General features: G+C 59.5%; 1 protein-coding gene across 2 annotated transcripts; it reads left to right on the top strand.

The window, feature by feature from the left end:
- Positions 1-1,570: 1,570 nt before the first annotated feature.
- On the top strand, positions 1,571-11,809 carry Panx2 (pannexin 2). Of its 2 annotated transcripts, none has more exons than XM_020180985.2 (3): positions 1,571-1,817; positions 8,515-9,978; positions 10,437-11,809. In XM_020180985.2, the coding sequence occupies exons 1-3, from the start codon at positions 1,592-1,594 to the stop codon at positions 10,778-10,780; spliced, it is 2,034 nt and encodes a 677-aa protein (XP_020036574.2). In that variant the 5' UTR covers positions 1,571-1,591; the 3' UTR covers positions 10,781-11,809. The 2 variants fall into 2 exon arrangements, with proteins under 2 accessions (XP_020036574.2, XP_073940848.1); XM_074084747.1 differs by having other exon boundaries at positions 10,563-11,809.
- The last annotated feature ends 1,114 nt before the right edge of the window (positions 11,810-12,923 follow it).

Raw genomic sequence — 12,923 nt, forward strand, 5'->3', positions numbered from 1 at the left:
CAGACACACAACAGCCGGCAGCCGCAGCGGCATTCTCACAAGCAGCCCACCAGTCTAAACCATCAATCCCCGCCTCCTCTTCCAGTCTTTTACATACAGTGGTAAACAGGGAGGTGGAGCGATAGTTCTTGGGAGGGGTGTGACACTGTAACAAGAGAAACCTGCGATCCTTCTTCTCTGAACCTAAACAACTTAGGAAATGAAGCTGTGCTGCATTTTGCCTCCCCCCGCCCCCCCATGACACAGCTGTGCCTACATCAAGTTCCCATAGGCTCCTCATAATCGGGTCCCCACAAGAGATGGAAACCCACAGAGAAGTGGCCAGAGTTTGAGCAGCTGATGTACACAAAGCCCTAGCAGCCAGAAAAGGGCGAATGAAGCGCAATGGGACAGTAGAAGAGGGTAGTGCTGACAGCAGAGACTGCTGGTGACAGGCACAGCCTTCCAGGAAGCCCAAGGAGAACACCGGTAACCCACCCAGGGGGTCCTCAGAAGGCCTCAAGGTGACTGCCCTAGGGAGCCAGGAGTGGGAACTGGATGAAACTGACTGGCAGCCGAGAATGAGTGGAAAAGGATCCGCAGAGACGAGGTCCCTTGAGGGGAGTGGGATGTGGGCAGAGACTGGCCGGCTGGCCATCTACCGGCTCAGGAATGCAGGGGCCCGGGTGCATCTGTCGGATGAATTACTGCAGAAGTCAAAACTCCAGGCACAGTAAGAGTCTTGAAATGACAAAAGGGGACGCTGAACCAGAGGGTCCTGCGAGGCAGCGGAGGCAGAGGCAGTGCGCTGGCGCCAGAGGCCGGACCCAGAAGTGTGTGGGCAGCGGCTCCCGAGAGGACAACGGGTGTGGGTGACCCAGGGGGGTCAGATGAGTGCCAGGGAGGGTGGCAGGGAGCACCCGAGGGCTGGTGCAACCCCGAGAACTTGACGAGAGCGGATCTGGGGAGCAAGTGGACCGCGCGGGGTGACGTCGCGCTGCTCAGCACCACGGCGGTGGACTGGGCAGCCGGGAGTCGGGGGCCATGGCTGCAGTGGAGGGGCGCGCGGGAGGGCGGTCCGCAGTGTCGGCGTGCGGGTGCCAGCCTGGGCAGGGAGGGTCCGGCCTCGCCGCCCGTGCTCGCACCACCCCGGGGAGGCAACTGGGGAGCGCGGGCGGCGGGACCAGGACCCCTGCCCAGAAGCCGGTCAGTGTTCACTCGCTTCATTTAATTAAAAAAAAATTTTTTTTTTTTTTTGCAAAGTCATCGCCGCGCCGCAGCTGCGTGGCGGGGGTGGGGGGCGGAGCCACGGCGCGGAGTTGCCGCAGGTAAACAGCCCCCTCCCCGGCGGGAGCGGGCCGCGCGGCCCCGGGAGCACAGCCGCCGCCGCCCCCGGGAGGGACGCGGGACGCAGGGCGCGGGCCGGCGGCAGGCGGCGAGGGGGCGGCGGCGGCGGCGGCGGCGGCGGCGGCCCTGCGCCCTGGCGGCCCGACCCCTCCCGCGGGGCGGCCGAGCCCCCCGGCCCCGCGCGGCGCCGCGTCCCCGCTGACCTCCCGCTCCCGGCGCCCCGCACCCCCGCCCGCCGCGGCCCCCGCCCGCGCCCCCGCCCCCCATGCACCACCTCCTGGAGCAGTCGGCGGACATGGCGACCGCGCTGCTGGCGGGCGAGAAGCTGCGGGAGCTGATCCTGCCCGGCGCGCAGGACGACAAGGCGGGCGCGCTGGCCGCGCTGCTGCTGCAGCTCAAGCTGGAACTGCCGTTCGACCGCGTGGTCACCATCGGCACCGTGCTCGTGCCCATCCTGCTGGTCACCCTGGTCTTCACCAAGAACTTCGCAGGTGAGGCGGGGCGGGCGGCCGTTCGGCGCGGCCGCAGGTGTCTGGCGCTGGGCGCTCCCGCGTTCCCTCTCCGTGGCCGCCGCCCGCTCCTGCCGGCCGCGCCCACCCGGCCCGGCAGTGTGGCCGCGCCCCACCCTGCTATGGCAGGTGTCACCAGGGCTGTCTCATTGTTGCTTCGCCTTCCAGTGCTTCAGCCTCAAACCCTGAGGAGAGTAGGCCTGTCCTACACTGCTGGTTTCAGGTGTAAATGGGATGTGGGGTCTGGGCTGTAGGATGTCCTTGCAAGGTCCGGGGGGGTTACAGGTTTCAATGCTGAGAGCCCCTCCCAAGCAATGGTGGAGACTCCAGGCTGCAGGGCGGGATCCACCGGGCTGGCCCCGGGTGTGGGCAGGGCCAGCGGAGAGGATCCCTGAGGAGCGGGCTGGTGGTCCCCAGGGGTGGAGGCATCCAGAGACCAGGCAGGCCTGGCCCTGGAGGAAGCATGAAGCAATGACGGCCTCAGAAATCCCTTGTTGGAGAAGGCCGTGAGGGTAGAGGAGGGCACTGACTGGAGCAGAGTGAACGTGAGGAGAGGCCGAGGTGCCAGGTCAACAGAACTCTGGCTGGCTCTGTGCAAGAGCGTGGGCGCACCTGCTGGCCTCTGGTCATACTCAGATATGCAGAGACACAAGTGGTGGAGCCTCCTAAGGAGAAGTGACGGGAATGGAATGAAAGCTCCTGGGGCTACGTCCCTTCCCAGGTGTGGCATGGGACAGGTGGAGGAGGGCAGCTGAAGACAGGAAATAGCATCCCTCACTTGGGGACTGTTGAGGCAAGGAAGGCCAGGGGCCAGGTATCCAGGGGTTATGCTTGTGGTCCAGAGGTGCCAATTGCCAGCAGGAAGGGGGCTATTGAGGTTCCTTGCACCCCTCAAGAGAACACAGGCAGTTCTGCCCTCTGCAGCTGCTGGGCAACAAGGACTGAGTTTGCCTCCACAGATGCCTTACCTTTCAGGAAATTCCATGACCGACCTAGAGACATCGGACTCAAGGGTGGGCATTCTCCAGCCTGCCACCTCAGGGTTAAGGTGGCTCTACTGGTCGCTGTCCTCCGACACTAAGCATTAGACACCCCCACAGGCTAGACGGGAGGCCCAGCACTCTCGGACCTAGACCCAGGCAGTGTGCACGCGTGCACAGCGGAGCTTCGGGTCACGCTGGGGTAACAGTAACAACAGAAGTTTATCTCTTACCTCTGCAGGCCAGTAGTTCAAAACCCAGGTGTGGGTTTTGAAGGTGAAGGCTTTGGGGGAGGACCCTTCCTGCCTCTTAGCATCTGGTGGCCACCAGCAATTCCCACTCCTCCTTGGTCCACAGCTGTGCCACCCAAGCTCCGTATGTGCTCACGTGGGCACCTCCCTGTGTCTGTCTGGGCCTACGCTCCCCTCCTGTCATCAGGCCACACGTGATGGGTCAAGGCCCACCCTACTCCACCATGACCTCATCTGAACTCATCTACAACAGCTATTTCTAAGTAGTCAGTTCACAGGTTCAGGGCTAGGATTTCACCTCTTTTGCGGGGAAAAACTCCACTACAACAAACAGGCACAGTAGGGCAGGCTCAGGGATGGGTACACACATGGATTCAGTCACCCTTGGTGACCCCCCACACTCTGACATGCTGCTGAGCCCAGCTTGTCTCCTGCCAGGCCTTTGAATACTGTGTCCAGCTGGACCTGGAGCTGCTGAGGCCACCTTTATGCATCATAGGCTTGTCCCTCCATGCCCCCTGCATTTGCACATGGACACTGTGTACCGCCTGGGACCCACATGCCTAGGCCCTTCCGCCCACTGTGGGTGTGGGGAGGGTCCCAGTACCTCACCAGCAGGTGCAAGGCAGGACTCTGGGCTTCAGGGCCGTTTGTAAAACACTGGGGCTGGGAGGTGTCCTTGGCTGTTCTTCCCCGGGTGACATTTCTGGAAGTGTTGGCTGCTTCTCCTGCTGAGCTTGATCAGGCTCAGGATAGTGGCTTTCTGGAGCTCTTAAAACTCTTCATGCCTCACAGAACCTGGCAGTATATGCAGTCGCCCAGACACAAGGAAAACCAAAGCGTGGAGAGTGGAGAAAGGGGGTCGTGAAGGTGGGAGCCACACAGGACATGGGACGGACCTCCAGGGACCCTGTCAACTTGGGGGACCATGGGGTGGCATGGGGGTGCAGGAGGAGCATGACCAGGAGCTCTGGTCTCCCAGGACACAGTCACACAGTCACACACATACACACAAACATATGCTACACACATACATATACACACATGTATACACACACACCCAGGAGCCCAGCTGAGACCTGTGCCAGGGTTCTGTGGGTGCCCATTTCCTGGTACCTGTCTCCCAGGCCTGACACAGGAGGCAGCTGTAAGGATGCTGGGGTGATTACCCAGCCCCGTGCCGGACTCCTTCAGCTACCAGAGACTGGGTGTGGACCCTTCTCACAGAGGCAGACTGCCTGTTCGGCAAGCAGGTCCGGGGTGCCTAGGGCACTAACTGAGCATATGCCCTCACCTTCTGGAGTTGTGGTAAAGAGGACCTGGTGGCACTGGCACACAGTCAGCATCCTCCACATTGGGAGCACCTGAGTGCCAGAGCCTGGCCCTTTGGGCAGCGGCTCCTCTTAGACAAGCCTGCCCCTGGGGCCCTGCTGGTCCCCACCCAGCAGAGCTTGAGGTGGAGGGGGTAGACTTGAGATGCTTCCCATGCCTCCTACCTGGAGATCAACAGTGGATGGTGTCACGGGGGTGAGGAGTCAGGTAGACACACAGCCCAGAGACAGGAAAAGCCAAAGCACCACCAATTCCTCACTGTTACTCAGGCCCTGATGGGGAAGTCACCAACTGCTTTTTCCTAAAACAGCCAAATAATCAGGTCCTCGTGTTCAGGGAGTTTCTGGATGCCTCCTGAGTGCACCCCTATCCCACAGGGGTAAGTGTTCTCTCTTCCTCAAAAATGAGAACCACTCATGTGTTACTCCGGTGAGTGCAGGTGTGCCCCATGGGCTTTGGGGGTGTACCTGTTGGCTAGGAGACCTCAGAATCCTGAGAGGGCAGTTCTCCAGGGTGGTTTGTTGAGAAGTAGAGACCCCCCCCACCAGCTCACCCAGCCTCTTGAGACCTCTGAGACTTGATCCTCTTTCTTTCTGGTGGGCATCCCATTCTGCAGGCCCCCAGTGCCCAGGGCCTTCACCCATACCACTGTGCAAAGTGCTGTGGGGTAGCTCAGCCCCTCTCAGGAGGCAGATAGCCAGCAAGAGGCTAGCACCACCTGTCAGCTGCCCACGCTGCTAGAGTAAATCAGCACAAACTTGGTGGCTTAAAACAGCACAAGTGACTGGGGTGTGCTCAGGGACAAAGCACTTGCCTAGAATGCTCAAAGCCTTTGGTCTGATTACCGACACCTTCCTTCCCCCACAAAAATTATCCTACAATTCTGCAGGTCAGAAGTCTGAAGTGAGTCTTACAGGGTTGATGTCAAGGTACAGACAGAGCTGGTCCTTTGGGAGCCTTCAGGAGCAAGTCTGTTCTGCCTTTTCCAGCTTCTAGAGGCTGTGTCCCTTGACTTGGGGTCTCCCCCTACTGGGAACCCTTGTGATCTCATTGTCCCTCTTGGATAATCCAGGATCCTTAATCTCATCCCAGCTGCAGAGTCCCTTTTACCACGTGAGCAATGTGGTCACTGGTTTTAGGGAAGTAACATCTTTGGAGACCAAAGACCCAAGTGCCACACCTCACGTGGGTGCCTGGGGAGAGTCTGGGCCTCCCTTTGGGATGAGAGGGCTGAGGACAGTGGTGGCCACAAACTGGTCAGAGGAAGAAGCCTTGGCAGAGCCAGAGAGCCCTGGAAGGGTGTCCCCTTCTCAAGTGGCATGGGCGGGAGTGGCTGGGAGGCACCAGCTTTGCTGTCAGAGGCCACCATGGGGCCATGTGCAGGCTGGACCCCAGGGGTAGGATAGAGGCCAAATGGGTATGTGAGAGTGGGTATGTGCTCAATGCTGGTGTGACCCTAATCCCAAGGAGGGCTGGGAGGGACACTGTCCAGGGCTGGGCTTCAACCTGGGCCAGGGACAGCATTCCAAATAATGGCCATTGATATGTGGACACTTTTCAAACTTGCTCTTCCCCAAGGATATGTCAGGCATCTGGCTCTCTGTATTGTCCTGTCACTATGACAGGGTGTCCACAGCTCCTAGGCCTCTCAGGCCCCATATGGACAGGCTGAGCAGGTGCTTGGCTGCCAGGCAGATTCCTTGGCTGAGAAGTCCAGTCACTGTCCTCTAGCCACCAGGGTCCACACCATGCTGTCCTCCAGATAAAGGGCCCCTCAGAGTAGCTGGCTCTGTGTTGGGATGGACCAGGCCCTGTGCTGGCACAGGCGGGGCCACATGTCCCCTGGGAAATCCCAGAGGGCCCTGTGCAAGCCTCTGTGTCTGGGCGAGCCAAGGTTCCTGCAGTCCCAACCAGTGCTGGGCCCAGCATCACAGATCTGCTGCAGCACCCACCTGTGGTGGCCAACCTGCCTGCCGCCTGCACCTCCCCAGGACCTTTGGTACCTTCTGTGTTGTCAGGAACACGGTGTGGTTCTGCAGGCTCAGGCAGATCAAGGAAGGAGGGCCACCCTGCTGGATGTACCCATGGCACCCCCTGGGGCCAGAGCTCTCATCTGCAGTGGCCCTGCAGAGTAATCTCCATTAAGCACACAGGAAACCAAAGGTCAGGGTGGCCTGTGGGACTCCTCTCCCCCTCCCAGGTGCTGCCTGGTAGGCAGGGAGATGGTGGCAGGCTCTCTACGCTACACCCTGTGGACAGCACTAGGCACATGGGGTGTTGGGGACCCCTGCTCCCATCCAACCTAGGGCCACCCCCAGAGCCAAGGACCCAGTCTTCCCATTTTCCTGTGGAAAGCCAGGGCTGGGGTTCCCAGAGCCTTTGCCGTGCTTGCCCAGCACCCCAAGCTTGGCTGACTGCAGGGATGGGCTCAGCTCAGGGTGAAAGACAAACCTCCAGAGAGAAGAGCATCCACCCTTCTTCTGTGGCTTTTGTGACTGGCTGTAAGGACAAAAATAAGTGAATAAATTGCCATTTCTCAACCAAGAGAGCTGATTCCTTTGCCTTCCCCTGCTTGCTCTTCTTGGAGCCGAGCTCATCACTAGGATACCCGTCCTCAAAGACCTTGGGCCATAAGCACCAGCTCTCCCCAACACACCCCAGCCCCTGTCCCAGCTAAGCAAAGCACATCTCCGGAGTCCTCCCTGGCTCCCCAGTACCATCTGAGGAGTCCAGTGGCCACATAGGCCCATTTCTGGTGGTCCTCTTGGCTGAGTCACTGAGGTCCACTTGAGTCCCTTTGAGATCTTGTTGTGTGGGACTGTCTAGACTGGTGGATGTACCCATCCCAGGTGGTGGTCATAGTGGCTAGCCGCCTGCACTTGTTCAGTGAGGGGCCGGGGCTGGAGGAGTCTCCACGCCCAGATGTGCAGCCAGCCACTGTTCCCTGCCCCTGGACCCCGTGCAGCATCAACAGTGAATGTTGGTCTTCCTGATGAGGCCACGTCTCTGTGTCTTCTCTCTGTCTGTGTGTAACTCATAGGGCTTGATGTAGACAGACAGACCTATTGGCTTGTCGCTTCTGCTCTTCACTCTCAACCCTGTGGGTGGAGGACTTATTCTGGAGCAGGGAAGGCTCGGAGCAGACTTCCTGGGGCCAACCTGAGGGTGAGAGAGAGGCCGAGGGCAGGTGGGCTTGTGTGTGTGCTGCAGTAGCCACAGTCAGGTGCCTCGGGGTGCTGAACTGATCTGTCTGGCTCTGAGCCTCCAAGATCTCCTAAGAAGGTTAAGACTATAACCCCAACACTGGGCTGAACGTGGCCTGCTGCAAACATCTGTGATTTCCTTTGCTGTAGGATGTGCCATCCACACTGGCAGGCACCCACAGGCCCCTCAGGGAATTGCAAACATCTGTAAACGACCATTGTTCAGCAGCTCTGGAGGCCCCTCTGTTCAGTCTTGGTGGCAGATACCAATGTCCAGCTGGTGAGCCTTCCCTGACTCTGCCCACCAGCATCTAGGGTTCCCAGGTTTGCCCTTCCTACAGTGAGGGTGATAGGAGATCCCCCTCGCCTATCACAGGCAGGTTTTTCTTGAAAGTTGGGCCTCTGGACCCATGCCATCTGCCCCACTTGAAGACAAGCCCCTGGCAATGCAGGCCAGTAGCAGGAACCTGGGTTGTGGTCCACCTGAGATGCTGGGGGAGGGACTGGCTGCCAGCGTGGCCCGTCTTGGTCCTCTCTGGAATTTGATTTTCCCAGTGGCATTTGGAGACCAGGACACCCAGTTCAGGACAGTTCCTGGGGCTGACACAAGCAGTCTCCCGATGACCACCTTGTGGGGGTACTCAGGATAAGACTCCTACACCACCATGGTCAGGACATAGGAGAGGAAGCTGGCCCGGGAGGAGTGGGAGATACATTTGGGGAACAGTAGTTCCTGCCCAAGATGGGCAGCTACATGGGAGGGGCTGCAGAGGAGAAGCCAGCAGAGCCAGTACAAGGGAGGGGTCCAAACAGGGAAGTGACCAGGTCTGACCCATGCCTTTCACCCCAAGCCCTAGTTTCCCCCAGGCCAGTCCCACCTCTTGCCCAGCCCATGTCTCCTCTCTGCCCCCAGAGGAACCCATTTACTGTTACACCCCGCACAACTTCACCCGCGACCAGGCACTGTACGCCCGTGGCTACTGCTGGACGGAGCTGCGGGACGCCCTGCCCGGCGTGGATGCCAGCCTGTGGCCGTCGCTGTTTGAGCACAAGTTCCTACCCTATGCCCTGCTGGCCTTTGCTGCCATCATGTATGTGCCCGCACTGGGCTGGGAGTTCCTGGCCTCCACACGTCTCACCTCCGAGCTCAACTTCCTGCTGCAGGAGATTGACAACTGCTACCACCGGGCAGCAGAAGGCCGTGCCCCCAAGATCGAGAAGCAGATCCAGTCCAAGGGTCCTGGCATCACCGAGCGGGAGAAGCGTGAGATCATCGAGAATGCGGAAAAGGAGAAGAGCCCCGAGCAGAACCTGTTTGAGAAGTACCTGGAACGCCGGGGCCGTAGCAACTTCCTGGCCAAGCTGTACCTGGCACGGCATGTGCTCATCCTGCTGCTCAGTGTGGTGCCCATCTCCTACCTGTGCACCTACTATGCCACCCAGAAGCAGAACGAGTTCACCTGTGCACTGGGCGCCTCACCCGATGGGCCGGCGGGCAGCGGGGGGCCGGCGGTTCGTGTCAGCTGCAAGCTGCCGTCTGTGCAGCTGCAACGGATCATCGCAGGTGTGGACATTGTGCTGCTGTGCTTCATGAACCTCATCATCCTTGTCAACCTCATCCACCTCTTCATCTTCCGCAAGAGCAACTTCATCTTCGACAAGCTGCACAAGGTGGGCATCAAGACCCGCCGGCAGTGGCGCCGCTCGCAGTTCTGCGACATCAACATCCTGGCCATGTTCTGCAACGAGAACCGTGACCACATCAAGTCGCTCAACCGACTGGACTTCATCACCAACGAGAGTGACCTCATGTACGACAACGTGGTGCGGCAGCTACTGGCTGCCCTGGCCCAGTCCAACCACGATGCCACACCCACCGTGCGCGACTCTGGCATCCAGACTGTGGACCCCAGTGCCAACCCCGCTGAAGCCAATGGCTCCTCTGAGCCGCCCGTGGTCAAGCGGCCTCGCAAGAAGATGAAATGGATCCCCACCAGCAACCCGCTACCGCAGCCCTTCAAAGAACAGCTGGCCGTCATGCGTGTGGAAAACAGCAAGGCCGAGAAGCCCAAGCCGGTGCGCAGGAAGACAGCCACAGACACACTCATCGCCCCGCTTCTGGATGCTGGTGCCCGGGCGGCCCACCACTACAAGGCCAGTGGGGGCGACTCAGGCCCCTCTCCTGCCCCGCCCTCCGCCCCCGATAAGAAGCATGCCCGTCACTTCTCCCTGGACGTGCACCCCTACCTCCTGGGCTCCAAGAAGGCCAAGCCTGAGGCACTGCCTGCCACCCTGCCCGCCTCCCGGAGCCAGGAAGGCGGCTTCCTGTCCCAGGCAGAGGAGTGCGGGCTCGGTCTGGCCGCAGCACCCACCAAAGGTAGGGAGGCAGGGAGGCGGGCAGCAGAGTGGGGCAGACTCCCAGGGACCCAGCCTGTGCAGGGGACAAGGCGGGGGGACAGTGTGGATGAGGTGAAGGATTGAGCCAGCTTGGCCAAAGCAGGGCCAGCAGGCACAGGGCTGGCAGGAGCCTGGTCGTGAGGAGGAAAAAGAGGAGGGTGGGGCTGCAGACTGGAAAGGCCCTGTTTCCTAGTAGACCACAGCTCCCCTGGTTAGTGAAGACCTCAAGAAGATGGAAGCCCCTGGGAAGAAATTCAGCAAATAACTGCTCCTGTTCCTGGGGTGAGATGCATCCAGACAGGCTGCTGTATGCAGGAGTGGTGAGGCTGAGGAAAGAAGGGAAGAGCAGTGAGCCGCAGCTAGGCGGTGGGTGGCACAAGGAAGGGCACGTCAGGTGGAACAGGACTGTGAGACATCTGTGTTTCTGGCTGTCTGCAGATGCCCCACTCCCAGAGAAGGAAATACCGTACCCCGCAGAGCCAGCCCGAACAGGGCTCCCTCCTGGGGGCCCATTTCACGTCTGCTCACCCCCTGCAGCCCCTGCTGTGGCCCCTTTGTCACCAGGTGGCCTGGGCAAGCCTGATCCCCTCACCATCCTGAGCCGCAACGCCACGCACCCCTTGCTCCACATCAGCACGCTGTACGAGGCCCGGGAGGAGGAAGAAGGGGGCTCCCGTGCACCCCCAGATATGGGTGACCTCCTGGCCATCCCCCCACCTCAGCAGATCCTCATTGCCACCTTCGAGGAGCCAAGAACAGTCGTGAGTACTGTGGAGTTTTGAGGGGCGGGGCCGCTCAGGCCGCCAAAAACCCTCCGCATGAGCCAGGGGTGGCCCAGCGGAGCCCTGCCCCAAGCGGATGGGGCCTTTGCTCGCCCGGCACTGCCCACGTCCCCAGCCTCCTGTCTGCATGCCACAGGGCCCAGCACCCCTTGTACCCAGCTTGACATGGCATCCAGAGGTGCAGGCTGGGGCTGGAGCATGAGGTGAGGGACCTTCCCACTGCAGCATCAGGCACTCCCCTGGGGTGCTGGGCTCTCAGATGAAATTTATTTTTTTAGGGGGTTTTGTAGGCTGAGGCTAGGGCAGGACAGCTCAGCTCCCACACCTTCACCCAGCCCAGGGTGAGTGAGGACAACACTGGGGAAGGAGGTACCAGCCTCAGGGTCACACCCCAGGGGTCACTCGCACAGGGACTCAGCCCCTGTGGATCCTGATGCTCTTGGGTGGGGGGGGGGCCAAGGGCTGCCCTTGGTCACAATCAACTGCACTTTCTCCTTGTAGCCTGACATACACTTTATTTTACTATTACTGTAACTGACATGCATATCTGTCATCAAGAAACCTAGAATGAGTTTAAAACAAAGGATGGTGTGGGTGGGTGGGCACGAGCAAAGGTGGGTATTAGCATGTAAGTGAGTCAGTGTGGGTCCCGTGTGGGCACGAGTGTGGGCACGAGTGTGGGCACGAGTGTGGGCACGAGTGTGCAAGAGGGCAGGTGTCCGTGCAAGTGAGCTCATGAACAGATGCGTGTGCAAGTGAATGTGCAGGAGAAAACCTGAGTGTGCGTGAGCAGCACGTACGTGTGCGCAAACAGGTGGCAGCAGGCATGGGCGCCAGCGTGCGAGTGAAGGAAGGAGTCCAACGCAATAACCACATTCCCCTCCTGGGCCCCCAACTGCCCCTTGAGGCCTGCTTCCCATGGGAGCCTGGGCCCTGGCTGGCCCCACCCCTATTACCTCAGCCACGGCGCCACGTGACAAAGTATTAACAAGGTAGCACTGAGCGTATCAATAAATACTATTCTGATAACTGCTTGTGCTCCTCCGAGGCCCTGCCTCCCTGCGTCGGGCTCCTCCTGTCCAGTCTCCAACACCTGTTAGGTCACGGGCATCACAGTGAGGGCACTGGAGGACAGTGGGTTGGGGCTGCCAGCCCAGGGTACAAGGGCCCTAGGCCTCCACCCTCAAGTGTGAAGAGGGGAAATGAGGCTTGAGACTTTGAGAGGCAGGAATGTGTAGTCAGTGCTCCAGGAGATACTGGCATGAACCCAGGCACTGGGCAGAAGATTGATGCAGGAGTGGTCATGCCCCCCTCCTCCAGTAACCCTAGGCTCAGGGGTCAGGTATATTGCCAGGGGAACAGAGAGCTGGCAGGGTCAGTAGGGCTTCCTGGAGGAGGGCCTGACTGGTCTGGGGACGCTCACCAGAGCAGAGACCTCAGCCTCAGGCGCAGGACTCTGGAACAAAGCTGGCCCTGTGGAGCCACATGCCCTGCAGGCCGTGCAAGTGACCCCATGGGTCTAAACAAAGGCAGGTGACTGTATAGCCAGAAACCTGTAGGGTCTGGGGGAATGTGGGCCAAAAAAGAGGTGGGGCTCAGCTGAGATCAGAGTAGCCTACCCTCTGCCTTGCCTGGGCCTCCTTGAAGCTCCCTAACCAGCCCCCTTCCTGGAACAGTCCTGGGATAGATAGGGTTAGTCTCTCCTGATGTCCCCGGGAGTCAAGATGGTCTGTCCTTCACTGCAGCTGGCAGGCATGCAAGGCACATTCCTTTTAGAATGCAGATACCTGGACACCCACTGATGGCTCACACCTGTAATCCTAGCTACTTGGGAGGCTGAAATAGGGGGATCAAGGTTCAAAGCCATCCCGGGAAATAGTTCACGAGGCCCCATCTCCCAAATACCAGAGCAAAATAGACTGGAGGTCTAGCTTGGCCAGTAGAGTGCCTGTTTTACAAGTGGGAAGCCCTGAGTTCAAACCCCAGTCCTACCAAAATATATAAATATATATTCAATGAAAATGTTTTATTACTCGCTGGGTATACTGAGGACAGATCAGGAGACACTGGCCACTGATTTTTTTTTTTTTTTTTTTGTGGTGCTGGGGACGGAACCCAAGGTCTCACACATGGCTAGGCAAGT

This window comes from Castor canadensis, chromosome 8 (assembly GCF_047511655.1).
Source record: "Castor canadensis chromosome 8, mCasCan1.hap1v2, whole genome shotgun sequence".
NCBI classification, from domain to species: domain Eukaryota; kingdom Metazoa; phylum Chordata; class Mammalia; order Rodentia; family Castoridae; genus Castor; species Castor canadensis.

Coding starts and splice junctions, on each gene's coding strand:
- Panx2 (XM_020180985.2), top strand. CDS start 1,592: ATGCACCACCTCCTGGAGCAGTCGGCGGACATGGCGACCGCGCTGCTG. Junction 1,818..8,514: donor CTTCACCAAGAACTTCGCAG/GTGAGGCGGGGC, acceptor CTCTGCCCCCAG/AGGAACCCATTTACTGTTAC. Junction 9,979..10,436: donor GGCCGCAGCACCCACCAAAG/GTAGGGAGGCAG, acceptor GGCTGTCTGCAG/ATGCCCCACTCCCAGAGAAG.